Source organism: Acomys minous, assembly GCF_964271855.1.
Source record: "Acomys minous genome assembly, chromosome: 4".
Lineage (NCBI taxonomy): Eukaryota > Metazoa > Chordata > Mammalia > Rodentia > Muridae > Acomys > Acomys minous.
The window spans coordinates 39554603-39581778 of NC_140486.1; the positions used below are offsets into that span (position 1 = coordinate 39554603).

The window sequence follows — 27176 nt, forward strand, 5'->3', positions numbered from 1 at the left end:
AAGAATCTAAATCCTCTTGTTATGTGGACAGGAGTACCATAGCCACCCTAAAACCTTCGAGATGTTTCAAGTCAAAACATTCTCAAGTAATAAGTCCAGAAGTGTCAGAATTTCTACCATGTGTAGACTGTATAGAAATAAGTAATTTTAATGGTTTATAGTGGGGGGGAAAGAAGCCCCAAAAACACACCTTTCAACACTTCACATTTATTTAAAACAAGCTATTTTACTGGTTTAAGGTAGTAGCAAATCACTAAGCCCTGCTTCCTTCCATCATGCAGCTAATATAACTGAGAGAGAGGTGGTTTTCACACATAGTCCCAGGGCAGCAGCATCATCATCACATGGGAATTTGTTTCAAATGTGAATTCTTGAGTCATATCACACATCCTAAGCTAGTAATTGAGGATTTAAGAGCCTTCCTTTGTCTGGCGTGGTGGCACTCAGAGGCAGAGGCAGGTGGAGCTCTGTGAGTTCGAGGCCAGCCTGGTCTACAAAGTGAGTCCAGGACAGCCAAGGCTACACAAGAGTAACCTTGTCAGGGGGAAAAAAAAAGTCCTCCAGACAAATGTAAGAGAAACTCTGACTTAAACTAGATACGAAAATTTAGTAAGCTCAGTGCTGGAGAAATGGCTCAGGCATTTAGAAAACACAATGCTCTTGGGAAGAACCTGGGTTTGGTTCCCAGCACCAATTTCAAGTTGTTCATAGCTGCCAGTAACTCAAACTCCAGATAAGGCAACGTCTCTTGTCTCTGAAGACACCTGCACTCATGTAAAAGACAGACAGACAGACAGACAGACAGACAGACACACACACACACACACACACACACACACACACACACACACACACACACACCTGCAAGACAGGGAATTAAAGAAAATAAAAGTAAATCTTCATGAAAAGAAATGAATTCAAACAAGGCTGTGTTCAACCTTCCAGACCCCGCCTACAGCACGTTAGGATGGAGACAACCACGTCATGTTTTAGTCAGCTGCTCATCCATCCATATATTCGACTAGCAAACATACAAACCACTCTGTGTATCAATTAAGGCTAACTTCCATTTTAAAAAAAAATGCCCGAGCTGGGCGGTGGTGGCACACGCCTTTAATCCCAGCACACGGGAAGCAGAGGCAGGCAGATCGATGTTAAGTTCGAGGCCAGCCTGGTCTACAAAGCCAGTCCAGGATAGCCAGGCTATACAGAGAAACCTTGTCTCAAAAAACAAACAAACAAACAAAAAAAAAAAAATGCCTGAAATACTGATCCTGTAAGAAAATGTGTAAATCAATGACTTTAGCATATTCAATTCCTCTCATATCTATTTAGTAAATTAATATGTAATTTAGTAAAATAAAATGTTTAGTAATAAAAATATTGTCATTACCAAAATTGAGTTTAACATCAAAATATAAACAATAAAAAATAAGATTAAAGATATATAGTACTGCCAGGCATGGCGGTACATGCCTTTAATCCCAGCCCTCAGGAGGCAGAGGCTGGTGGATTAATGTGAGTTCAAGGCCAGCCTGGTCTACAGAGTGAGTCTAGCCAAGGATACACAGGGAAACCCTGTCTCAAAAAAAAAAAAGATATATAGTACAAAGTCACAAAGGTTTCTTTTCTTAGCTATGTATGTATTCTAAGAAAAACATATTACAAAGTTATGGCTGTATGTTCTAGGTGGCAGCATTCAGATGCAGAGATGTTCTCAACCAGACACTCTGAGAAGGGAGAGGTGTGGCTTCAAGGCAGAGTTGAGATGCTGCTAACGAGGGAGACCGATCATACAATCGAAAAGGAACAGAAGCCAGGTATTATGCATTATACCTAAACTAACAGAAATTGGGAAACTAAGGCAAGAGGACTGCTGTAAATTCAAGGCCAGCCTGCACTACAGAATAAGATTCCGTCTCAAAACACACACACACACACACACACACACACACACACACACACACACACACACACACAGGGGTGGGGAGGGGTAGAGAGAGTATTTCTACATAATATCTCCTACTCAGGAACACTAAATGGTAGAGTGCTGATGACCTCTCCAGACTCAGTAACAATGGCGTCATAAACCCAGCGCCTGTTGCATCGGCACTCGGGCCCACACTTGTTGGAGTTGCACTTGGGACAAGGGTAGAAGCACCCCAGACAGTTCTTCTCCAGGCAGTCACACAGGTCCATGGCATTACAGATTAGCCTGCCACTTTTGTCGTACTTCTTCATGACTCTGCAAAGACAAAAGGACATGAGTGAGCCGGGACTACTGTCTTTACCATGTGTCCTGTCATGTGCATGGCCATTTCACCATCAGGGAACAGCATCCCAGAGGTTACCGGAAACAGTCCACCATAGGAAATGGCAGTTGACGAGCTGGGACCGTCCTCCAGTATGTGTAGCCAGGCTTGTTGCTGAGGACAACTAACCGTAACTGTCCAGCATTTCTGGGGTATATAATCACCCATCTAAGAACACTAGAACAGCTAAGTGAAGCTTCCTGCTAAGAAGGTTCTATATTTCCCTTTAAAATATCAACATAGTCATTGTATTTGTGTGTGTGTGTGTGTGTGTGTGTGTGTGCGCGCGGTGGAGGTGGGGAGGGGTCTCTGTAAATTCCATAGCCCGCAGAGTGTCGGATCCCCATGAGGCAAGAAGGAAGTCCGGTTCAACACAACTTAGTAGCCAGTGTTGGTTCAAACTTCTAGAGTTTGACACTGGGCAGTTTATTTTAGGCATGTGAAAGTCCAGCACAATTTGAAACAGTTTCCTGGTGTAACATAGCATCAGGTGCCCAATAAAGCATACCTCTCCCATGAAGACGGGTTCTACAGATGGACGACAAGTGGTGTAGGGGCCTGCGGAAAAATCTGGTGGGATCTTTGTGGTACAGACAGTGCAAAGGTCACAGGGCTGTAAATCACCTCTAGTCCTGTATGTAATGGGGGTATGGGGGACAGGCAGGGCAGGTGTGGGCTGGACCTACAGATCACTCCTGCTTGTAAGAGCATAGGGGAGCCAGGTTTGGACTGGTCATGCAGATAGTGCAAAGGTCACCAGGCCTATTAACCACATTCCCTCCCAGGATCTGGATGGAAAAGAGGCATCAGCCCTTCCACTGAAGAGAGCACCCTGCCTGTTTAACATTCCTGGTTTCCTCATGCTCGTCTGTGAGCACAAGGCTGTCATGCCCTCCACAGCTTCCTAAATCTGTACCTCAGGCTTCCTCTCTTAAAAGTACTCTAGCAAAAACTACTACAGTTCTCAGTGACTCACATGAGGCCTGTCAGTTACAATAGCATAAAGATTAAAGGGGGGGAAAAACTATTGGCAAAGGTTCCAGGTGTCCTTTCTTTAGTTCCTTTATGACTATTTTATGCCCCACCCCCCATGTGAATGGAAAATGGAAATGACAGCAAAACTGATTTAGGACTCATGGAATACCTACGGGTCAGCAAATCCTCGAGGGGTGTGTCTCGGCGAGGCCTAACCCGGAGAACTGGGTGTCCTGAGGGCTTCATGCTGCTATGGGGCATAGCTCTGCTTGTTACCCTTGCTGTCCTCATAATCCCCTTAATATGTGAACCATGTGAGTTCTATAAGGGGGCTCCCAGTCCCCCACTGGGCAGTATCATCGGCAAGAACAATGCTTGATCTCTTTCAGGCATTGCTGCTGGAGCAGATTAATGCACCCACCACCCTTGAAAAGAACCTGCAGATACAGACTTCTAACAATAACCACTACCCTTAGAAAGAATTGGGAAAAATAGATTGTTTAGCAAGGTTAGGTAGAGATCTTATTGCTAGTGGCTCTGACGCAGAAAGTCTTATGGAAAAATAGATTGTCAAGCAAAGTGAGCTAAAGATGATTTTGCTATTGGCTCTGATGCAGAAAACCTTAGGGAACAATTTGAAGTTAAGAAAAAGTACACTCGAGCCGGGCGTGGTGGCGCACGCCTTTAATCCCAGCACTCGGGAGGCAGAGGTAGGCAGATCGCTGTGAGTTCGAGGCCAGCCTGGTCTACAAAGTGAGTCCAGGACGGCCAAGGCTACACATAGAGACCCTGTCTCGAAAAACCAAAAAAAAGAAAAAAGAAAAGAAAAAAGAAAAAGTACACTCTTTTGTTTTGATTTTTGTTTTTTTCAACACAGGGTTTCTCTGAGCTCTGGCTGCCCTGGAACTCAGGCTGGCCTTGAACTCACGGAGATCCACCTGCCTCTGCCTCCCAAGTGCTGGCATTAAAGGCATATACCACCACCACCCAGCCTGAAAAAGTACACTTTTAATAGTAAAGCTCAGGACTTTTTGAGGTTGGTGAGCAAAGACAATAAATACCCCAATTAGCACCAGCTGATGTGACTCTCTCACTGAAGCTGGACTTCAAGGTGACTAATTTCTTATATTTATTTTTGCCCTTAGCTTCCTGATATGATTAAATAGAAATTAATGAGTAAATGAGCACCTTTAGGATTTAAAATAGAAGTGGCTGATTATTTTTATATAGAAGTTTAGATTTGTGATTCTTTTAAGATCTTGTAAGATCACTTTTTAAGATAATTGATTCTTTCTTCATTACCACAAATTTGCCCCTGCCAGTAAAGAAAGGCTGGCTGAGAAATTACCTTGCATGCTCATCCTCTGTTAATGTGTAACAAGTTGCTTAGTTACAAATATATGTGGATTCTTGGAAATAACTCATTTTTCATGTTTGTTTCCTATGCATAATACGTAAAACATTTGATCATGTGAAGGTATTAGGGGAAATGTTTTTATTACGTATACGCATTGTAATCCTTCACTTAAAGAGAAATATAATGTAAATACATTGGGATTTTTGTATTGCTTGAAAGATCTTGCTGGGATATATAAGCTGTGGGAGAAATAATAAGGTTGTTGGAATCTTTTTCCACCCACAAAGATGTATGTATGTACACATGCACGTGTATAAGGTTGGTGGAACTCGCTCTTTGGAGTTTGTTCTAGTCACCAAAGTATATATGTATATGTACAACAGCTGGTTGGATTGGAAACCATTCTTCGGAGTTTGTTCCATCCACCATGATGTGTGTGTGTGTGTGTGTGTGTGTGTGTGTGTTTCTTTTCTCTCCTTCTTTCCCTTTCTTTTTTAGACAATTGCCACCATCAACCCTAGCCCCCATTTGCCACCATCCGTGGAAGCCATTGTTGGTAACAATCAGTTCTGGCCTGGAAGTTTGTCCTCAGAGAAAGTCTGCAGGGTCACCAACCATCCCCAGGATCTATCCCCTGCCTCAGTTTCCCCACTTGATGGCAAAGCAGGTCTTCAATAGACAGAGGCAGCAGGAGTCTGTACTGTAAGGCCCCAGTGAAGGATAAATGTCCCGTGCCAGAGAGACACACTGCAGTCTTCAGAGACCCCCACACTTTCTTTGTCCACCTCTACAGCGCTCCCAGGGGCAAACAGACTTTTATAAGGACTTTGCCACCCACTCAAAACCAAATCAATTTCATTATATCCTTCAAAACAGATCTGCTTGTAAGCTTTGGGAGCAGCTTGTACCACTTATTACCATGAGCTCCAAAGGCTGGCACTTCACGCATGTGGTCACAGTGGGTGCCTCTGCACCCTTTGTCCTCACGCGTAAGCCTCCTCCTCCTCCTCCTGTTGCCTTGAAGTCACATGGCTTCATTCTTTCCCCCTTTCCTAGAAGAGTAAGAAAGGGCGAGGAGCTGCCTCACTGCCACACAGTAGCAGAAATGCCTTCTAACTAAGATACTTTTTCATGTATTTGAACTTATCAACCTTTTCCTTATGGTTCGCTCGATGTGTATATGATTTTTTTAACTATGCACATATGGAACTGGAGAGATGGTTCAGTAGTTTAGAGTACATTCTGCTTTTCCACAGGACTTGAGTTCAGTTCCCACCGTCCACCCACGGTGGCTCACAACCCTTTGCAGCTCTAGTTTCAGGGGGATCTGATGCCTCTGGCCACTTGTACTCATGCATTCACAGAGTTAAACATAACACAGATAAATCACTTTGTGTGATTGTGTATGTATACACACACACACATACACACAATTATTTCATTGTACTGCCACTTTCCCTTAATGAGAATTAACTAAAACTTTATTTTAAAAGTAACTATATAAGATCAGCACAACTACATATCATATTTTATATATAAAAATGAGAAAGGGGAAATTATAATCAAGATATGTTATATGAGGAAAAAAATCAATTTTCATAGATTCTATTGCTGTGATTAAAGACATGTGCCATCACTGCTCAGTGCGTTTTTGCTTTCTAATTTTTTTTTTTTATAGTTTGTTTTTGTTTGTTTTTCAAAGCAGGATTTCTCTGTGTAGCTCTGGCTGTTCTGGTACTTGCTCTGTAGATGAGACTGGCGTTGAACTTACGATTCACCTGCCTCTGCCTCCCAAGTTCTGGGATTAAAGGCAAGGACCGGGCTAAGTAAAAAAAATCTATTTTCAACCATTGAGATGTAACAAGAATAAATTAATAAAGGAAAAAAAAATAAAACCAAAAAAAATCTATTTTCAATAAAAGGAAAAAAATTTAGGAAATTAAATACCTTCCTTTCTACATATCAAAATTTCAAATATGTGTGTTCAGTTTTCACTCCTGTTTTATATAAATCATTTTTAGGTGTATGTTTATGTATGAGTGTAATGCCATGTATGTGGAAATCCAAGTCCCAAAGCCAGACAATGGTGTCAGATTCCCTAAAGCTGCATTTACAGGCAATTGTGAGCATCCCAAGGTGGGTGCTAGGTACCAACTCAGGTGCTCCGAAGAACAGGATATGCTCCTCACAGCTCACTCATCCTTCCAGTGCCCTACATTATATTATTTTCCCTTGTCATGTGAAGTTAGAAGAGAGGGGCTTGTGCATGCCAGGCCAGTGTTCCATCACTGAATTACATCTTCAGGTATTTCATATTCCAATGCATTAACAGTCTTTGCATTTAGAGATGGCATGGTACCCACTTAACACCCGAATCCATTTCTATGGCTACATTATTTTGCTTTTAATGATATTTCTTTGTTATAGTTAGTCAACTTTTCTACTGAAAAATAGTTTTAGTACAACACCTTTTTTTTAAAAGGCGACCTTTGAGATTTAGATACCCTACCACCACTACCCACACACACATAGTTTCCCTAATTAACCCAAGCTGTCTTTGAACTTAGAATCTTTCTGCCATAGCATTCCAGGCGTATGCCACCACACTTTACTCTCAACAATATTACCTATTTCTTAAGGATATTAACATTGAAGCATATGGAGTCTTACTGTACTATAGAAGGCATTTTTGAAATTATAATGGAAATGTAACTTTTGATTACTTTTGTTAGTCGTTGTTTTAAAATTGTGTGCTGCAGTTTCTCTCTGAATCCAGCTAGCTTCCAAATAATTGAGACTGCACTATTATATTTATGTAACAAACTTTGCAGCACAACAATTGAGCAGTTATTATTCTATTCTTTTTTTTTTTTTTTTTTTTTTTTTTGGTTTTTTTCGAGACAAGGTTTCTCTGTGTAGCCTTGCCTGTCCTGGACTAACTTTGTAGACCGGGCTGGCCTCAAACTCACAGCGATCCACCTGCCTCTGCCTCCCGAGTGCTGGGATTAAAGGCGTGCGCCACCACCGCCCGGTTTATTATTCTATTCTTAGCCCGCTAGTCTGGCTTCCTCCCAGTATAAATCCCAGAGATAGTTGCATTTTAGGACTTTCTCTGCTTCAGCTGCTCTTTCCTCATAGCTTCTACACCTCTCTCTCTTCTCCTCCCCTGGCTAGCAGGAAGTCCAGCCCTATTCTTTCCCCTGCTCAGTGACTGGCTGTCAAGCTGCTTTATTGACATATCAGGGGACAATTGGGAAACAGGAGATTCTTAGAACAAGGATTGCAACCAGATAAGGGGGGGGACACGGACACAGAAATCAACATTTGAATCTTTACACAGTGCCTACACTGTGTAAATAACATTGTGCCTACATACTTTGCTTATAAATCTAGGAGAACACATGCAATTTATAACCCCATATATCAAATATGTCATGATCTTACTTGTACTTCACAGAAAAATATTCATTCATTTTCGACATCCTTGCCTTCTTTTTCTGCTGTCTTGTCTCGGGGTTAAAATCTGCCACCTGTGGCCCAGGGTTTTGAAATGCCAAGCATTTTAGCTGCCGTTCTATCTGTTGCTATGAAATGAAAAAAAGGTGTTTTAGTAGTTGAATTCATTTTATATTCTTTCAAAATGGTCAGTCTGTGGCTCTGTACCAAAATAGCATGGAAGTATGTTTGTCTTAGAAGGGAAATCAACAGTTTCTCAAACAAGGCCATTGTTTCTAAACACAGAGTATAAAATGCATATAACAAAAAATGTGGGAAAGAACCAAGAAAGAACAAAAGACTTGTTTATACCTGAGAAACGCCAGCCAGCCTTGCAAACCTGATGGGATGGATACCAGAACTGGCATTTTCTTGGGCATAAAGGACGGAGCGGTAATGGTACTCCCTCAGCCATCACCGAAGAAGCCCATAGATGATGTCAAAGCCACAGTAAGCCACCACACACACCATCTTCCTCATCTAACGCCAGCCTGTGGAATTGGCTTCCAAACCACTCACCCACCCACCCTCCGAGGCTGCACACACCATCGCAAATTTCAACACAGACAGTGCCACTGAAGGGTCATCTCAACCAAAGCCAGATATAAGCAAGAAAAATATTGTTAGGACAACTCCCATAGATGTTATGGGGATACTTTCAGAAGTCTTTTATTTGGGGGACTTTTGTATTTATAAACAAAATGGGGCCTGATTGTGAGACAAGAACAAGATGCTTCAACCAACATGGTGTTGTAGGACTGGAGAGATAGCTCAGTGGTTAAGAGCCCTGGCAGATCGTTGCAGAGGGCGGAGTTCTATTCCTAGCACCCACGTGGTGGCTCACAATCATCTGTAACTCCAGTTCAAAGGGTCCCAACATCCTGCTCGGGCCTTTGCAGGAGCAGACACATGCATATTGGGTGCACACACACACACACGTAGCACTCACATACACACACAAATAAAAAGGTGACTTTTGTTATTGTTACCATTGTTTGTTTCATTGAGACAGGTCCCACATCATAATAGGCCAGCCTAGAATTCACTATGTAGCCCAGATTGGCCTTGTACTTGTGACAATCCTCCTGCTTCAGCATCTCAAGTGCTGAGGTTACAGGTGTGTGTGTGTTTGCTTTAGCCATGTGTGAGGACATTATCTAAGCATGTAACATACATGTCATAGGTTAAAAAATATTTTTCTGGTGGATTTTAAAAGAAAATATAACCTGGATAGGCTGAAAGTACACAGGCTAGCTTCCAATGGAAATGCAATTCCTAGAAACAAAAGGGACACGTTCAATGTAACAGGCTTATGTAATCACCTTAGTTAATTTAATAGCAGCCTAGGCAGTCTATCTAGAATAATATAAGCATTTCCATAAAATTTCATCTTGATGGGGGTACATTGGTTTGTTTTACCCTATGTAACAGCTCTATACTTTGCACACCCATATATCTATGAAAGGTGTAAAACCTTGCACTCTATTCCTGTTCTCAGTTACATATTAAGAGGTTAAGAACAAACACAAAGTATTAGAACCATGACACAGTAAGAACAAACTGCAAATGTTTTAGCTAACTTGATTCGATTCAAGTGTTCTATGTGAGGACAAGACTTGGCGTTACATAGAACACTGGGACCAAAACTGGGGACGGGGAAGCAAAAGGGAAATTTGTCAGACAATCTCAAGAGCTGGAGAACAAAGTTCTTTCTTGGGAAGACCCAACCACCTGACCTTCTGTCATGTCTACAGACATCTCAGACACCCCATGTTAGAAATTCAACAAATAACGTAGAATCATAAAATCTGTGGCATACCAGTTGCTTCAGTCCAATCTGCCTGCTCTTCTCCAGAAACATTTGATCGGTGTGTTCTTGAGTGGACTTGTTCTTATCTGATGGATCACTCATTCTGAAACCTAAAAAAGTGATTAGAAAGAAATGAAACACATCAAAATCATATATGCCATAATTTCATCCTAGGATTTTCTTTTGCTCCCCTTCAAGGTCTTCTGCGCATTCACATGCACACTATGTGAGAAAGCCTGGCTCCTTCTCCCCAGCACTCTTAACCTCCTGCAGAGAAGTTAGTCCCCTCAGTTTCTCTAATGACATTTTGCTTTTCCAGGTGCTCTGCTGACAAATCACTTGTACCCTTTACCATCCTTGATATCATCACAGAGAGCTCTCAATCAGACAATACTACACACTACCCTCTTTTTTTGTTTGTTTGTTTTGTTGTGGTGGGGGGGGTTTGTTGTCATTGTTTTGTTTTTCTGAGACAGGGTCTCTCTGTGTTACCTTGGCTGTCCTGAACTTGCTTTGTAGACCAGGCTAGCCTCGAACTCACAACAATCTGCCTGCCTCTGCCTCCTGAGTGCTAGGATTAAAGGTGTGGGTCACCACGTCCAATTTTACCCTCATTTAAGAAGATTGAATTATTTATTTCTTTTTCCTTTGTGCTTACTCTCTTGGGGGGGGGGAAGGTAAAATATACAAACTCCATATATCCCCAGTAATTGTAAAGGTTATATCTATTCTCATGGCTTCTGCTAGATCAAACTGGCCTATGAGCATGTCTGTGGAGATTATCTTGATTTTGTTCATTGATGTGAGAAGCCATGCATTCTGGGTAGCACCATTCAGTAGGCAATGGATCCTGAACCCTGAAAGAGGAGAAGAAGCAAGATGAGTGCAAGCAGACATATGCTCACCCTGTGAGACTTGATTGTGCAGGCATATGACCAGGAGACGCAAGCTCCTGCCACTGAAACTCCCCTTCACCGATGGACGGACTATATGTAGCCTGGACCTGCAAGCTAAAAATAAAGCTTTCCTCTCCTCAATTACTTTGGTCAGATTATTTTTACCACACAACAGAAAAATCCTGACCACCCCCGACTCAAGCTCTGTGATGCATTTCTAACACAGCTTGAGATGAATGTTAGTCATCAATTCCTCATAATACTCAGTTTCCAAAATGCCTGTGATTTATTTAAAGAACACTTCAGCAACGCAGCAGGATGCTGTTACATACGCATCATATGTTTGCATATCTGTGGGAGGCTGGTCACAAGCAAGGCTGATCATAAGTACATAGCGCATGGCTGTTCTGGGGCATTCCAAAAGAGAAGGCTACACTCCAGGGAGACTTTCACAATCCCGGCTGCCTTCCTCATCTCATCACCAGCACAGCTCACAGGTTGTTCTTTCTTCCAAAAGAACCACAGAGCTAACTCTGTTAAGTTGGTTTGAGTCATAGGGTATTAGGTCCTTGACAACCACAGGAGGTCTTCTGCCTCTGGCTCCTCCCTCTTCTATGCTCTACATTCTAGTCCCCAAACTGAGGTAAGGAAATGATATGGGCTTTTCTTGCCAATACAGATTCTTCCTTCCCATCCTCTATTGAACAATCCATCTTAAACACAAGAGCAACTACAACGTGAACTACACACAACAGTAACAATGTCAGCAGCGGCAGAAGACACAGTAGCCATACATTACCCTCCACCAAGATGGCAGCTTAACTAACGTTTAGACAGGTTCCTTTCTGGCATTCCCATCCATAGAGCATTTATTGAAACAAAACAAACAAATCTGGCAATCAGAAACTTGTCCTTCACCCTCTAGCACCAGTCATTTCAGAACAACCCTGTCCTGGAAGCCACTCGTCCAAAATGTAATCCCCAGGAAAGAGACAGCATCCTTTCTTCCATTCTACATTAGAGGACAGGAGTTTAACTTTGATCAAAGACTACCAAATGCATGTGGCCTTGTCACAGAAAGAAATATTTGCAAACTCAAAACTCACTGTCCTTAACACATCTACTGCCCAGCACCCCTGTGTACCCCAAGTTTCCCAGTACTTTTCCAGTCATATATCCTACCCATCAAGAATCCTTTCGCTCTTTGCTTCAAGGGAGTTGAGTTCAAACCGAGTTTTGTGGGTTTTGTTTTGTCTTAATAGCCTTGAATATTCCTCCTTGCATGTTTAAAAATTTGCCCGATGTCTGTCAACAGGTGAGTGGATAATGTGGTATATATACACAACCGAGTATTTATCCAGCCACAAAGAAGAATAAAACATTTACAGAAAAATGGGTGAAACTAGAGAACACAGAAATGCAAATATCACAAGTTTTCTTACACGTACATAAGAAGGAAAAGGAGAAGCAGGAGGAAGGGACAAGATGTGACATGAAAGTAGACGAGAGAATATTAGAATAAGGAAAGGGAGTAAGAGCAGAGAAGGCAAAGAAAAAATACAAGAGTTAATTATATAAATGTCTAGAAATATCCAGCAGTGAAGCCCATTCACTTTACTGTTACGATTATTTTTAATGAGGAAAAAAAACCTAAAGGGATGGATTGCCCTTGGCCTGAAAAAACACATTTTCTTTCTTTGACACTCTCACATGCAATTTCAGATTTGTTCAAACAAACATCATTGCAGATTATTTTCCAACATGTATAAAGACAAAATCATATGAGGCTATTTTAAAAATCACAAAGTCTGAGCTGGGAGTGGTGGCACACGCCTTTAATCCCAGCATTTGGGAGGCAGAGGCAGGCAGATCTCTCTGAGTTTGAGGCCAGCCTGGTCTGCAAAGTGAGTCCAGGACAGCCAGGGAGAAACCCTGTCTCGAAAAACAAACAAACAAACAAACGAAAAATCACAAATTCTCTTGCTGAGTCCAAGAACACCTAGAGTTATAGAGAATGTTCGTAATCTGTGTAATTATAAGCTCTCTGTTCCTAACCCCATTTTAGGACATTATGGAAAACGTCAGGAGAGGAATATGAGATGTATTATTTCCTGTCTAATTTGGTCATCTCACTTTAGACTGTTACCCATACTTTCTTTCCACCCTGTTCATCGAATACATTCTGGCTATGTTCCTAAGTTGGAGAATTTTCTTTTATTTCTGCTAAAAGATCTAAGTGACACCTCTGCTGCACCTGAACCAAAGCTACCGCCTTCTTTCTGCTGCCACCAACTGTTCATCCATCTCCCTTTGAGCCCTGGGGCCTTCTCCAGCCCAAAAAGCGCTTTCCCAATTCACTAAGATTCTTTTCTCTCTGGTGAGCCATTGGAAGCTTCTTCCAAAGAATGTCAAAATCTATTTTACATAACAAATACTGGGGCTGGAGAGATGGCTCAGAGGTTAAGAGCACTGGCTGTTCTTCCAAAGGTCCTGAGTTCAACTCCCAGCAACCACATGGTGGCTCACAACCATCTGTAATGAGATCTGGTGCCCTCTTCTGGCATGCAGGCACACATGTGGGCAGAGTACTGTATAAATAATAAATAAAATCTTAAAAAAAAAATACTGAGGATACGGCTAAACAAATACTGAGGATACGGCTGAAGGAGAGGAAGTGATAAGAGCCAGCCACACAGAGATTTCTTAGGGACACACCTAGAAGGGAACCAGGAGGACACACTGAGGTCACCTTGAGTCCACCTCTTTCCAAGTAGAAGGCACACATGGTGGGGGTGGGGGTGGGGGTGGGGGATGGGAGCTTGGATTATAAAATCAGCATAAAAGGAAGTGATAGTGAAACAGTGTTTGGGCCACCAGAACAAAGCGCCATCATTGGAAAGGTTGAGGCTACTGGCATTTAGTCTTGAATTTGACAAGGGCACTGTTCCTGAGTTCACAAGGCTGAGTCTCCCCCGTGGCCTTTCCTTGGTGTATACACTAAGAATAAATGAGAAATCAGGGACTCCCTCTCCATATCCGACTATGTATATTTGGCATTCTTTCATTTAACTTTATTTCCTAAAGTTAATCGCCAAATAAAGCAACATTGGAATTTGGTCATCAGCCAGATGTATAATTTATATTTATTTATAACCAAATATATAGTGATATTTATTTATAATTATATATATAAACATTTAATTATTATAAATATATTTATTTACCATTCAATCCACTGCAACCAAACTTACCCACTTAGATTATCTTTTTAAAAAAGCCACATTAGAGCCAGGCACGGTGGCGCACACCTTTAATCCCAGCCCTCGGGAGGCAGAGGCAGGTAGATCTCTGTGAGTTCGAAGCCAGCCTGGTCTGCAAAGTGATTCTAGGACAGCCGAGGCTACACAGAGAAACCTTGTCTTGAAAAACAAACAAACAAACAAAGCTACATTAAAATGCTACTATACAGCCATGCATTTCCTCACCACCTGACTAGATCGCCATTTCTTGAGTTGAGCATCATATGAAACAGGATGTCAGCTAAATGATCCATGGAGGATAATCAATGTTTCCCTTTCAACCCTGCTACGTGGCACTCTATGTGGAAGCCACATGGCTTCTATCGCCAAGGAAGGAGACCAAGTAGGGTCTCTGCCTTTATACTCTCTGAGGCACAGGCCACCAAGAAAGCTCCAGGCAAAATAACTGGCCCTTTAATCACACTGATCTTTAGAGTCCCTTGGTGTATTGGTTACTTTTGTTGTAACACTCTGAGAGGAGCAACAGAAAGGAAGAAGTTTTTTATGTTGTTTTTTTGTTTTTTGTTTTTTGTTTTTGTTTTTTGCTTACAGTTCGGATGGATACTGTCCACTGTGCCAGGAACTTGTCTCTGTAGGAATGGGAGACAGCCGATCAAATGTATCTATGGTCAGGAGGCAGAGGAAGCGAACAGGAAGTGGGGCTAAGTTATAAAACCTCAAGGCCCACCCCCCACCGAACTTCCTCCAATGAGGCTGCATCAACCGAAGAGTCCACAACCATTCCAAAACAGCACCATCAGCTGGAGGGCCGGGGGGGGGGGGGGGGGGTGTTGGGGTGGTCTTAGCATTCAAACACCTGAGCCTACGCGGGATGTTTTACAGTCAACCCACCTGGCATGTGTAGATGCTTTTGTGAAAGCTGATTGTATCTTGTATAGGAAAGAATGAGTATTGTTCAGCTCTATCACTAAGACACCTGTAAATCATCAAGTGGGGGCGGGGTGGGGGTGGGGAGAGGACGGCTTAAATCCTAGCCCCCAGAATTGACCTTTGTTTTCACTCTATCAGATAAAGCCATTTACTCAGAGACAATCTCTGTAAGGTTTCCCTGCAAGCTCTTTAGAAGTAGGAAAGGTACATACATTCATACAAAAGAGTCAAGCTATGCTTTTACCTCATCCTGTCAGTTGCCTTAGTACCCCCGGCTTGCCTTAGTCCCTGTACTTGCTGAATGCTAGACCATTTCAGTAATTGACGGCTGTCTGGTTCCTGGAAGGGCATTTTTGGAAGAGGCGGTGCAGCTGGTCAATTAGCCGACTCCCTTGCTGATGACTCCCAGCTGAGTGAGCTGTTTTCAAAGCCACAAAACTGCTTATTAATCTCTTTAAAAAAAAAATAGCGAAAAGCATCCATTGTCCTGCGTTCACAGGGATTAAAAGGACTCAACTGGTTTTGGTGTCTTATGCCCATGATTTCAGGACTTTTCTGAAGTAGAAAGACTGCTCTGAGTTTAAAGCCAGCCAGAACTACACAGTACAGTTAGTTCCTGGCTAGCCTGGGCTCCTGTATAAAACCCTCTCAGGAAGAACAACAAAAACAAAACTAAAACTAAAACAGTACTATTACTTTACAAACAATTGTACCTGATGATAACTAGAGGGTTACTTTTCTAGCCTTTTCCTACACCAAAAGTATATAGACAGACAGACACACACACACGCAGATAGGAGAGAGAGAGAGAGAGAGAGATTTTTCTGTGGGTCTGTATAAAAACACACCTAGTTATTTAAATCCATTCAAAAGCGTATTGGCAGAGAATCTGGCAATCAAGAGAATAGATTACTTCCTGTACTGTATTTGCTGGGTTTGCAGCAGTCTTGAATCTGTTCAACATCCCCACCTTGACTCCCACCCCCAAAAAGTTAGTCTAGGTCAGTGACAGGTTACCAGGTGCAAGGGCCTTATTTGTGAAGTAGACTTCTTGGATGCTGACCTCAGTGCAGAATTCAGTGCAGTTTTAAGGACTATGAAGGGCAGAGACCTGTTTGCCATGCCCCTCAGATTAGGAAAGGGAGAATCTTAGGTCTCTATTTTCAGCATCACCCCTGTTAATAAAACCCACAGAATATGTCATCTGGGTGCTTAGGCATGGAGGGTCTCCCTCCCAGATCCCAACAGCCCTTTAGTGTTTATTTCCAAGTTCCCAGTTTATTTTGGTCCCCACTGCAAGAAAGGAAGTCGGATTGTCTTCCACTATTAACTATAACACATTAAACTGGGCGGTGCGTGAGCACTCTGCACCTGGGATGTGCTTTCTCTCCTGGCCTCGGATTTAGTGGAGCCCTGTTCGAATGACCCGCCAGATGTACTGTCCCCTGCTCCTTTAATGGTAGTTGCCTATAACCAAGCCGAAGTAGTAGCTGTTAAAGGGAAGCACACATACCTTTAAGGAGGATGAAAAGAAGGAAAGGACACAGCAAAGAAGGAGAAACTGTCTTGTTTCCTTTGTTTTGCTAGGAAACCATAGAACCCTCAAGGGAGACACCATAAAGACTCCCAAGTGGTCCTACAATTTAATGCTTGTGCAATTGTGGCTGGGGGGTGGGGAGGCAGAAAGCCAACCGGGAAGGAGCTGTGAGAGTCACCTTGCTCCTCTCTCATCATGAGTCGGTTCTAAAATCCAACAATTATACCTCATCTTCTCTTCCATCATCTATTCCAAACAAGCAACTCCTTGGAAGATACGTGTTGGCTCTACAGCCTCCGGCCTGCATCTCAGCTTCAAGTGGTTAATATTAACATCTAATTACTCTTTAGTGTAAATACTGCAGTCTGTACTTATTTCTAATAAAAAAAAAAAATCACGGAAAAACCACACCACCCCAGTTGTCCCAAGAGAAAAGTAACCCATGTTTATAACTGTGCCTAAAAAATGCATTAACCCCTAAATTACCACCCTTTAACCATTGTCTTCTGCCACGAGGACTCCAATATTATGTTGTGCGTCAATAAAACCACTTCGCAGGCAGCTTAAACCCAGCCCTGTTCATTTATGAATTGTAGCATAAAAAAACACAGTCTCATTCCTAATTACTGTTACTGCAGGGAAAACACAGTCAGAAGTGCTGGCTGAAGGAGTTTGCCATCATCTGACAACGCTGCAAAACCTTAAGCTAGTTCCAGAAAAAGCTACATTTGACCTCAGCTTTCTGTTAAGACCGTGCTATACTCCTGAGTGTAAGTGAGCACAATCAAAAGTGTGTCCCACTTGGCGAGTTAAGGACTGAGAGAAGGGGAAAAAATTCTTACCAGATTCTTCCAGTCAGTCTACAAAATACTACTCTACAAACACATGCCCTTTGGCCAAGATTGACTTCATTATTATGTCAGGGACAGAAGGTCCACTTAGCTCACCTTACCATTCAAGATGCTACAAAATCAACAAGGAAAGCCAATGCGGTGGCACGGGCCTTTAATCCCAGCACTCGGGAGGCAGAGGCAGGAGGATCGATGTGAGTTCGAGGCCAGCCTGGTCTACAAAGCAAGTCTAGGATAGCCAAGGCTACACAGAGAGACACTGTCTTGAAAAACAACAACAAATCAACAAGGAAAACCAAATATGATTGGCCCAGTTCAACCTCAGTAAAGTGCTTCACACAAGGCAGAGGGAAATCTTCTAAAGGATAAGAGTAGCAGCCAACCAAAAAAAGTAGCAAACAGAGTTTTATTGAAAGGTTAAGGAGCCCCAAACTCACAGCACACCACAGTACAGAAAGTCCTTAGGGAATACAAAACAACTATACTGTATTTTTTCTAAATTTTGTTTTGTTTTAGTTTGGTTTGGATTGGTTGTTTGTTTTTTCATGACAGGATTTCTCTGTAGCCTTGGCTGTCCAGGCCTTAACTTTGTAGACCAGGCTCGCCTCGAACTCACAGAGATCTGACTGCCTCTACCTCCCTGAGTAGTGGGATAAAAGGCGTGCCCCACCATGACCAGCTTATTTCTCAGGTTTTTTTTTGTTTGTTCGTTTGTTTGTTTGTTGAGACAGGATTTCCCTGTGTAGCCTTGACTGTCCTGGACTCGCTTTGTAGTCCAGGCTGGCCTCAAACTCACAGCGATCGCCTGCCTCTGCCTCCCAAGGGCTGGGATTAAAGGCGTGTGCCAATTTCTCAGTTTTAAAAGCATACTCTAAACAGAAATTTTAGGCTATCAACTGACAAACTTTCCTTATTAGTTATGTATATTGTTGCTGAGAGAATGCCTGGTAAACTAGTTACTTTTCTGTTGCTTCGATAAAACACACTGACGCAAAGCAACTTGGAGAAGGAAAGGGTTTATTTGGCTTACACTTCCGGTCACAGTCCACCATGGAGGGAAGTCAGAGCAGGAGCTTGAAGCAGAGACCATGTGGGAATCTGGTTGCTGCCTTACTCCATGGCTCACCCACACTCTTAGCTATGCACAGTCTTAGCTAGCTTTCTTATAGAGCTCATGAGCGCCTGCCCAGATAATAGCACCACACACAGTGTTCTGCACCCTCCTATATCAACTACAACAATCAAGATAATCACTCACAGATCAGTGTACAGCCCAACCCAATAAAAACAATTACTCAACTGAAAGCTTTTTCACGTGACTCTAGCCCGGGACAGTTACTGCTAACTAGGGCACCTGACAAAAACAGCTGAAGGAAGACAAGATTTATCTTTTGCTTTTGCTTGAGGGCAAACGTTCCATCACACCAGAGAAAATGAAATCACAGGACTGGGAGGTTGCTGGTCACACTGCATACACTGGCTGGAAACAGAAAGTAAGTAGGATGAGCCAGGCACTGCGGTGCAGGCCTGTAATCCCAGCACTTGGGAGGCAGAGATGGGGGATCTTGGTGAGTTCGGAGGCCAGCCTGGTCTACAAAGTGAGTCCAGGACAGCCAGGGCTGTTACACGAAGAAACTCTATCTCAAATAAAAAACAAACCAGAGAGAGAGAGAGAGAGAGAGAGAGAGAGAGAGAGAGAGACAGAGAGAGAGAGAATAGGGTCTGGGAGAACCTACAAAACCTCTAGGACCACCTTCACATTTGCCTATGAAGGACATTTCACATTGAAATCACTATAACCTCCAAAAACCTCACAGCATTGCTCGTAAAGATTACAATCTGTTTGTAAGTGGTGGAATGATATTTTTTAGAACACCACTAACTTTGTGAGTCTAGAATTCATTGTCCTTTCATACAATTTTAACTACATAGATTTCATTCTTTTCAGCTTTCCTCAGATACTCAATCAGTTGAATATAACACAAAATTGATTGCCTTTTCAAATGGAGGAATCACATTTTAAAACTCTCTTCAGTTGGCCTGAATAGATGGTTCAACCATTAAGAGCACTAGCTGCTCTTCCAGAGGTCCTGAGTTCAATTCCCAGCACCCAGGTGGCAGTTCATGACTGTCTATAACTGTAGCCCCATGAATTCTGATGCCCTCTTCTGGTGTACAAATGTACATGCAGAAAAAACACCCGTGTGTGTGTGTGTGTGTGTGTGTGTGTGTGTGTGTGTGTGTATAAATAAATACATCTTTTAAAACAACAACAACAACAAAAAACTTCTCTTCAGTTTTCCTATTAATCCCTAGAGAGCAAAAACCTTAATTTTATGAATTATATTAATTTATTATACTAACTAATAACAATGTGTATATTAATTTGTGACATGTACTTAAACAACTCAAACCTCTTGCTTATAGTTGCAAGACACTGAAGTACATGCATAGGACAATGGTTAACTAACTATGGTACAAATACATACATGTGATGAACATGGAGTCATATGAAAAAAGAATAAAGAAGGTTCATATGAAGTGACATTGGGTAAAATAGCTTGGCTGGGAAAGCACATGCTGTGTAGTAATAAGGACTCACACACACACACACACACACACACACAGAGAGAGAGAGAGAGAGAGAGAGAGAGAGAGAGAGAGAGAGAGAGAGAGACACAAACCTAAAAACTCCACACAGCTATACACCCACCCAGAAATCTATGCATATATGTGTGCATATGGTAAATTTAAAAAATAACATGAAATATATTAACTGTACTCCTTAACTTATAGTAAATTTCCCCATCAATCAACCCATCAGAAGTTGAAGATGAGTTCAAAGTGCAAGTTTGGCTAGTTATGTAGTTCAGTGGCAGAATGCTTGCCAAGCACGCACAAGCCCTTAGGAGTGCCAAGAAAAAAAGAAAGAAAAAAAAAAAAAAGAAAGACAAGACACAATAACCCAGTGAATGTCAAATCTAAGAGGATATTGTAAGCTCTCAAGTTTCCCTCCTTCGTGGTCACTGGGGCTGGCTAAGCGTTGCAGCTGTGTACTGCTGCTCACTATCAGAAGGAGATTTGCCAAGTGTCATTAATCTTGGAAAATACCAAAATTCAATATTTAAAGTTGTTTCCTACTGGATGTGTATATAAAAACATTACAAGTAGCTGAACATGCCGGTGCAGGAGGATCTCTGTGAGTTCGAGGCCAGCCTGGTCTACAGCAAGCTCTAGGACAGCCAGGACCACATAGACCCTGTTTCAAAAACTAAACACACAAACAAAGAAAAGCATTAGAAGTAGCATTTTAAACCTTTTGAGTTCTTTGTTTTTGTTTTTTGTTGTTTTGTTTTGTTTTGTTTTGTTTGTTTTTTGTTTTGTTTTGTTTTGTAGGACAGAGTTTCTCTGTGTAGCCTTGGCTGTCCTAGACTCATTTTGTAAACCAGCCTGGCCTTGAACTCACAGAGATCATCCTGCCTCTGCCTCCCGAGTTCTGGGATTAAAGGCATGCACCACCATGCCCGGCTGTTTTATTTTATTTTGGTGACACAGTTTGGTTTTTTTTTTCCCTAGGAATTTAATCATGCCTTCCAGTTTCCTAACTAATTGTCAGTTATTTGCCTGTAATATCACTGTGCTGTCATTTATGCCCCAGTGCCTATAGTTACATTTCCCACACCATTTATTTGTGCCTTCTTTCATATATTTTCCATTCTAAAAAGAATGACGTTTTTGGCTTTTATCTTTTTTATGTTTTTATGTTCCACGTCTTATTCTTCTGTGAGCATTCAGGACATCTTTATATTCGGCTATATTTTTGACATTCTCTCTCTTAAGCTATATACTTAGATCATTGGTTCTCATTCCTCAGCTTCATAGTAAAATTACGAAAATAACCATTGCTCAGCCTTGCTGTTGCCAGCCCTACGCGCTCTTTCATCCTAGCTCTCTGGTATGTATAGAACACATATGTACAACAGATGGTGCAAAAACTCTAATTCAGAACATACTTCCCCCCCCCCCCAGTGGTAGGGGTGGAACCAAAACCCTTGTGTGTTGAAATGAAAATATCTTCAAAGTGAAACAGAACCCTCACTATTTCAAGAATTCCACATGAGGGAAGGGCGTGCTTCAGTGTGGCCAGGCATAAGTCAAAATGTACACTGTTATGAAATACCAGCAGGTAAGATTTATTTGCCTGGTACTCTACAGTCAAAGAGGAGACATTCCAAGGTGAGTAAGAAGCATCTGCAGTCAGGCCAGAGGAGGCTTTGGGGCAAGGTATCTGCATAGCAGGGGAACAGTTAAGAGGGAGCAAGAAACTCAATTTAAACATTTCAAGATGATCCCATCCCAGTCAGAATGATTTACCATCATAAAATTAAATGACAAATGCAGGAAAAGAGGAACATTGTATACAGTGGGGGCCTCCTTAGCTACAGAGACTCCGTCTTGAATATACAGTCTCCATTGTGTACCATGCTATATTCCCAGAAACAGGTTCAAAGTCAAGTGTCCTGGACACATTAGACCACAAGATCTCACCCTATGCTTCATTGGTTTGCACCCAGCCGGGACCAAGCCCTAGCAGCTGTTGAAAGAGCTCTGACTGGCTGACCACAATCTAGGCCAAGCTATCAAGGAAGGCATCTGCGACACTCGAGATGTAGGAAGCCACCTAAGATGCCAGGTGTAAGCTATAGTGTGAAATATACATGTATCTGATTGGGGGCCCTGACATCCCCCCCCCCCTTAACTCATGTGGGGTTTTTTGTTTGTCTGTTTGACTTTTTTTTTTTTTTTTTTTGCTTTAAAAAGTTGCCCTGCTCTACCCCCTGCAACATGGTTTAGATCCTGAACGCAGCCATCTCCCTGATAATATCAGCTCTTGAATAAAGATACACTTTGTTTGCTTGAACTTGGTTTTCTTTTTTCTTTTCTTTTTTTTTTTTTCTTTTTTTTTGGTTTTTCGAGACAGGGTTTCTCTGTGTAGCCTTGACTGTCCTGGACTCCCTTTGTAGACCAGGCTGGCCTCGAACTCACAGCGATCCGCCTGCCTCTGCCTCCTGAGTGCTGGAATTAAAGGAACTTGGTTTTCATAGTGGATTATTTTCCCAAATCTCAAACCCTAACCGTATACTGCTAGTGGGAATGGAAATCGGTGCAGCCACAATATAAGTCAATATGGAATTACTGAATGTCTCAGTTATACCACGGCTGGATAGAGCCCCAAAGACTAAGTCAACATACTGCAGAAATACTTACACACATGCAGGTTTATACTACACTATCCATAAGAGCCACAGAATAGAACCAGCTCAGAGGTCCATCAGCACGTGCATGGATAACGGAGAGTTGGTACGTATACAAGTGGAATCTTGTTTTAGCCATTAAAAAAAAAAAGATGCAATCATGACATTTGCTAGAAAAGATACAGGAATGAAAACTATTATGTTAGGTAAAATAACCTAGACTCAAAAAGCTAGATTTCTCTCATACAGAGCCTGAATTTTAAAAGGTGTGTGTGTGTGTATGTGTATGTGTGTGTGTATGTGTATGTGTGTGTTGAAGCTAGAAAAGAGATCATGAGAGGAGAAGGGAAGATCATAAGGAAAAGAGGGAAAGAAAGTAATCAACACAAGAGATGTGGTTTGTCGGTTTGGCAAAGGCTCTCTCTTAGCCCAGAAAGGCTTTAACTCCCGATTCATTACTAGACACACGGCACTTGCACCGAGTCACTGGTTTCCAGGTTCTTCTCTCATTAATTCAATTACTGAGATTCATAGAGCACAAAGGGTCTTTCTGTAATAAAGTATTTTATTATTGGAAGCTTAAGAAAAAAAAATGAAGTGCTCCTGTCCAAAAAAAAAAAAAATCTCATAATTAGCCTGGTGTGGTAGAACATGCCTTTAATCTCAGCACTCGGGAGGCAGAGGCTGGTGGATCACTGTAAATTCAAGGCCAGTCTGGCCTACAAAGGGAGTCTAGGACAGCCAAGGCTACACAGAAAAAAAAAAAACAAAAAACAAAAAAACAAAAAACCAAAAACCTGTCTTGAAAAATAAAAACAAAAATAAAATTAAATAAATAAATCTAAAAGCAAATAATTCCTTTCAATACAGATCCAAATTTAGGTATCGTAGAAATTATTCTTAGAAAATTTTCATTTTTCGGTCCACACCTACACAAAGTCCTGCCTGTTATTTACATTGTTATTTCTGGCTGAGAGAAGATAGGTGAATTAAAAACTTGTAGACACAGCTTCTCACCATGCGATACTACCTAGCTCATGTCTTGTTTAGTCTTTGCTTTTTCTTGTTTTATTTTTTGAGACAGACAAAGTTTCTCTGTGTAGCTCTGGCTATCCTAAAACTTCCTTTGTCTTAAAAATAAAAAAGCAGGCAATGAAAACTCCAAAGGTCGGTGGATTGGGTCCTGAATTCTGTGTCCCTCCTTGGCTAGCAATGACACAAGGCCTGCAAAGGGTGGCAAACTATACTTTGGCTTTTCCAACGCTACCAGCATAGGGGGAAGAGGAGGGGGAGGGGAGGAGGGAGGGGGAGAGCTTACTGGCTTCTTTCATTCTTTCAGTTTGCTTCTGGCTTTTATCACCTTAGCCCCATGGTGATTTCCCGCCTCTTTCTTTGCTTGTTAGATTCCATGTCACAGAATTTTTCTTGGTATCCTCAACTGGGACAGCAGCATCTGCTGACCATTTCTTTTTCAGAGGTCTGGGTGAGGCTCCAAGGAGGAATCTTCTAATTCACAAGCAGAGTGGAACCCACCCAGCTCCTCAAGGTATGGACTAGCCCAGCTCTCTCCCTGTGGCACTCTCAGTGGGACAGAGAACTGCAGTTTGTGGCTTCTACCTTAATGTCATCTTACTGTTGGTCTTTGCCACTTCGGCTCTCCACTACTAATCCTTTAGGTTAGGTTGAGTTCTCTCAGCCCAAGAACAGAGCAGTGAGTTTTTTGTTTGTTTTTTGTAAGATATAATGTACAATGTTCTGCCACACATGCCCCTGCCTGCCACAAGAAGGCACCAGATCTCATTACATATGGCTGTGAGCCACCATGTGGTTGCTGGGAATTGAACTCAGAATTCCCAGTGCTCTTAACCTCTGAGCCATCTCTCCAGCCTTGCATGTGAGTTCTTAATTGGACCCTTTCTGATACAAGAGAGTCTCAAGTAGAGATTTTGCATTTTGGCTGGCCCCTTGCTCATGTGGAACATAGTGTCATTACAAGGTTCTGGATGGGATTAAAATATCTGGCCACCGAGGATGGAACTTGAATCCCACCGCCCCGTTTCCCTGGTAACACACCAGTTTTAAGGGACACATCAGAATGGCCCCTTCCTGTTTAAAATAACCATATAAAAGGGTAGAAGTGTAGGGTCTTTGTTGAACCCTGTCAAGGGAAAACTACTTCCTCCAGGTCAACAGAATGGAATCTGAGTTCCTCCTCTGTCCTTGGGTGGAGGCGAACTCCCTGAAACGGTACACACACTTCTCTTCACTCAAAAGTGTTCATCCGCCTACGCCTGTGAGTCACCTGGCCAGGAGGGCAGCCCTCAAGAAAGCTGATTCGTCTAAAGACCAGCTAAGGAAACCGGAAGGATAGTTATCCTTTTAGTGAGACAGTATGCTTAGTCATCCCAGAAGCCCCTCCCTCCATGTAAATTGCTTGTCGCTCTTTCCTGCTACGCCTGCCCACTTTTCACAGTTCTAACTCAAAAAGCACAGCGCCCCCTCCCTGCCCCTTCTAGGTCTTTCTTCGATACCTGCCCACATTCTAAGTATACTTGCCCCGACATCTAAATACCTTCTCTCTTTCTCCAAAGACGCCTCCTCCTCCTCCACCCATCATTAGACCTACCTATTTTTCTGGACCACTCAAGAAGCATGATTACCCCTTCTCCCTCTCCGTCCCTTCCCAGCTGCTGAGCCCCACAGCTTGCTTATCCTGATACTTGTCAATCAAAACGTAACCAAATGATATCCAAGATTCCTTCCGAGTCCCTTTCAGTGAAACCAAGACCACACAGAGGGGACCCTGGACTCCTCAGTCACGCTGTTGTCTTTAGTCAGACAGCAATAATGACTGGGGACATCCTTAATGTATTTCTCATTTTATTTTCAAAAATATTTTTAGTTATTGTATTTTATGTGCATGAGTGTTTTGCCTGCACAAATAAATGTGTGTGGACTACATGCATGCCTGGTGTCTGTCCGCAGAGGTCAAAAGAGGCTGTTGGATCTCCTGGGGCTGGAGCTGCAGGTGGTTGTAAACCTCCGTGTGAGTGCTGGGAACTGAACTGCTGTTGGCATCATGTTCTTGTGGACTGTGTACAGTTTTCCCTTGTTCATTCAGGTGCTGATTTCTACACCCCACCATCTGTCTGCATTTGGGATGCTTACTCTAAGTATCTTCTGTTTCATGTCGGTGTAAACCCGTCACCATTTGCTCTCTGCATTGCCAATAACAACCAACTAGCCAATGCTGAGCAATAACAGGGAATAGGGTGGGGCATCCCGGTGAGTGTGGGGAGAAGAGAGAGAAGGAAGGACAGGATGGAGTCACGAGGAGAAGACCGGGAAACATCAGGAGAAAGGAACCGGGCCCAGGAGACGATTTAAAGGCGAGGATAATGTGGGAACTCTGAACGGGAGGAAACTATTCTAGCATGGAGGTTCAGGATGGAGTAACTATTACGCAGCATTGTGCTATAGGCTAATTAAATAGATCCTGGTCTCTCTGTGTAGTTATTTGGCTTTAAAAGCTGGTTAAGGAGTAACCACCGATTTCACTGAAATAAAAATTCAACATTAAATATTAACAATCATTCAACACACCTTGAATCCATTGCACCAACTCTGGCCTTCTGAAGAGCCAGAGTAACCCCCATTCTCAGATATGTAAGCCATCTTGCTGAATGCCGTGGTGGAATTTGTCAAAAATTGGGTTTCAAGGATTTGAGATGGGGGGGAGGGTAAGGTGGGGGATGAGAGGTCCAAACTCACTCCATGAGGTGCAAGAGGTCTCCATGTTAGGCCTAAATCTTCAACTTCCCAGAAGCAGCAGCCAGGCTTCTCAAAGAACCGCAGGAGACGGGCAACCAACCAGCAACTGCTGGGACCTCTGGCCTGGGGCTCAACTAGGTAGGAGGGGCCAGTTCCTTCCCCCAAGGTCGGAACCAATCGGGAATGTACAAATACCTCTTACAATGAGCCCAACCAATCCTACTAAAGGGTACCTAACCCTTAATGGAATTCCCCTAACTGGCTCCTCTCGTGGTGGCGGCGGTTTTCCGTGAGTGGTCCGGCCCCACGTGCTGGCTTTTATGCAGAATAAACGCTCTTTCCTTTTGCATACTATTCGAGTCTGGGGTCTTCCTTACACTATGAGTGAAGCCGGCCAGCTAGCCCAGAGCCCACAAAAGAAGCAGATGCTTCTGCTCTCCACGACCCCTGCCAAAGAAACCCTTCATTTGTGTAGTGGCTCTCTCGGGTCCTATAGGATGTATCATTACGGTGCAAGTTAAACTTAACAGCTCAGTCAAGTCCCCAGTGTGAGGATTAGGGCATTGGTTAAAAACTGGAAAGATTCTGAGAGTTGGAATAAGTATCTCCCATTGAACGCTGTCTGGGGTGTTTTTTCCCCTTTCATGTCCTCAATATTTGTTTAACAGGCCCTAGAATTTAGATCTTTTGTTAAAACAGAATATTATTCTGACTTGTTTTTGTTTTA

General features: G+C 42.5%; 1 protein-coding gene and 1 long non-coding RNA gene across 2 annotated transcripts; one reads left to right on the top strand and one right to left on the bottom strand.

The window, feature by feature from the left end:
• Positions 1–1079: 1079 nt before the first annotated feature.
• Positions 1080–26869, bottom strand: ARL14EPL (ARF like GTPase 14 effector protein like). The gene is made up of 4 exons (XM_084779350.1): positions 26450–26869; positions 9959–10059; positions 8089–8228; positions 1080–2245 (listed from the first exon to the last, which is right to left on the bottom strand). Exons 1-4 carry the CDS (start codon positions 26472–26474, stop codon positions 2023–2025), a joined length of 489 nt encoding a protein of 162 aa, XP_084635476.1. The 5' UTR covers positions 26475–26869; the 3' UTR covers positions 1080–2022.
• On the top strand, positions 18845–24224 carry LOC311595931. Its single transcript, XR_014778623.1, has 2 exons — positions 18845–18916; positions 24154–24224. It is a non-coding gene; the product is annotated as an uncharacterized lncRNA (long non-coding RNA).
• Positions 26870–27176: the final 307 nt, after the last annotated feature.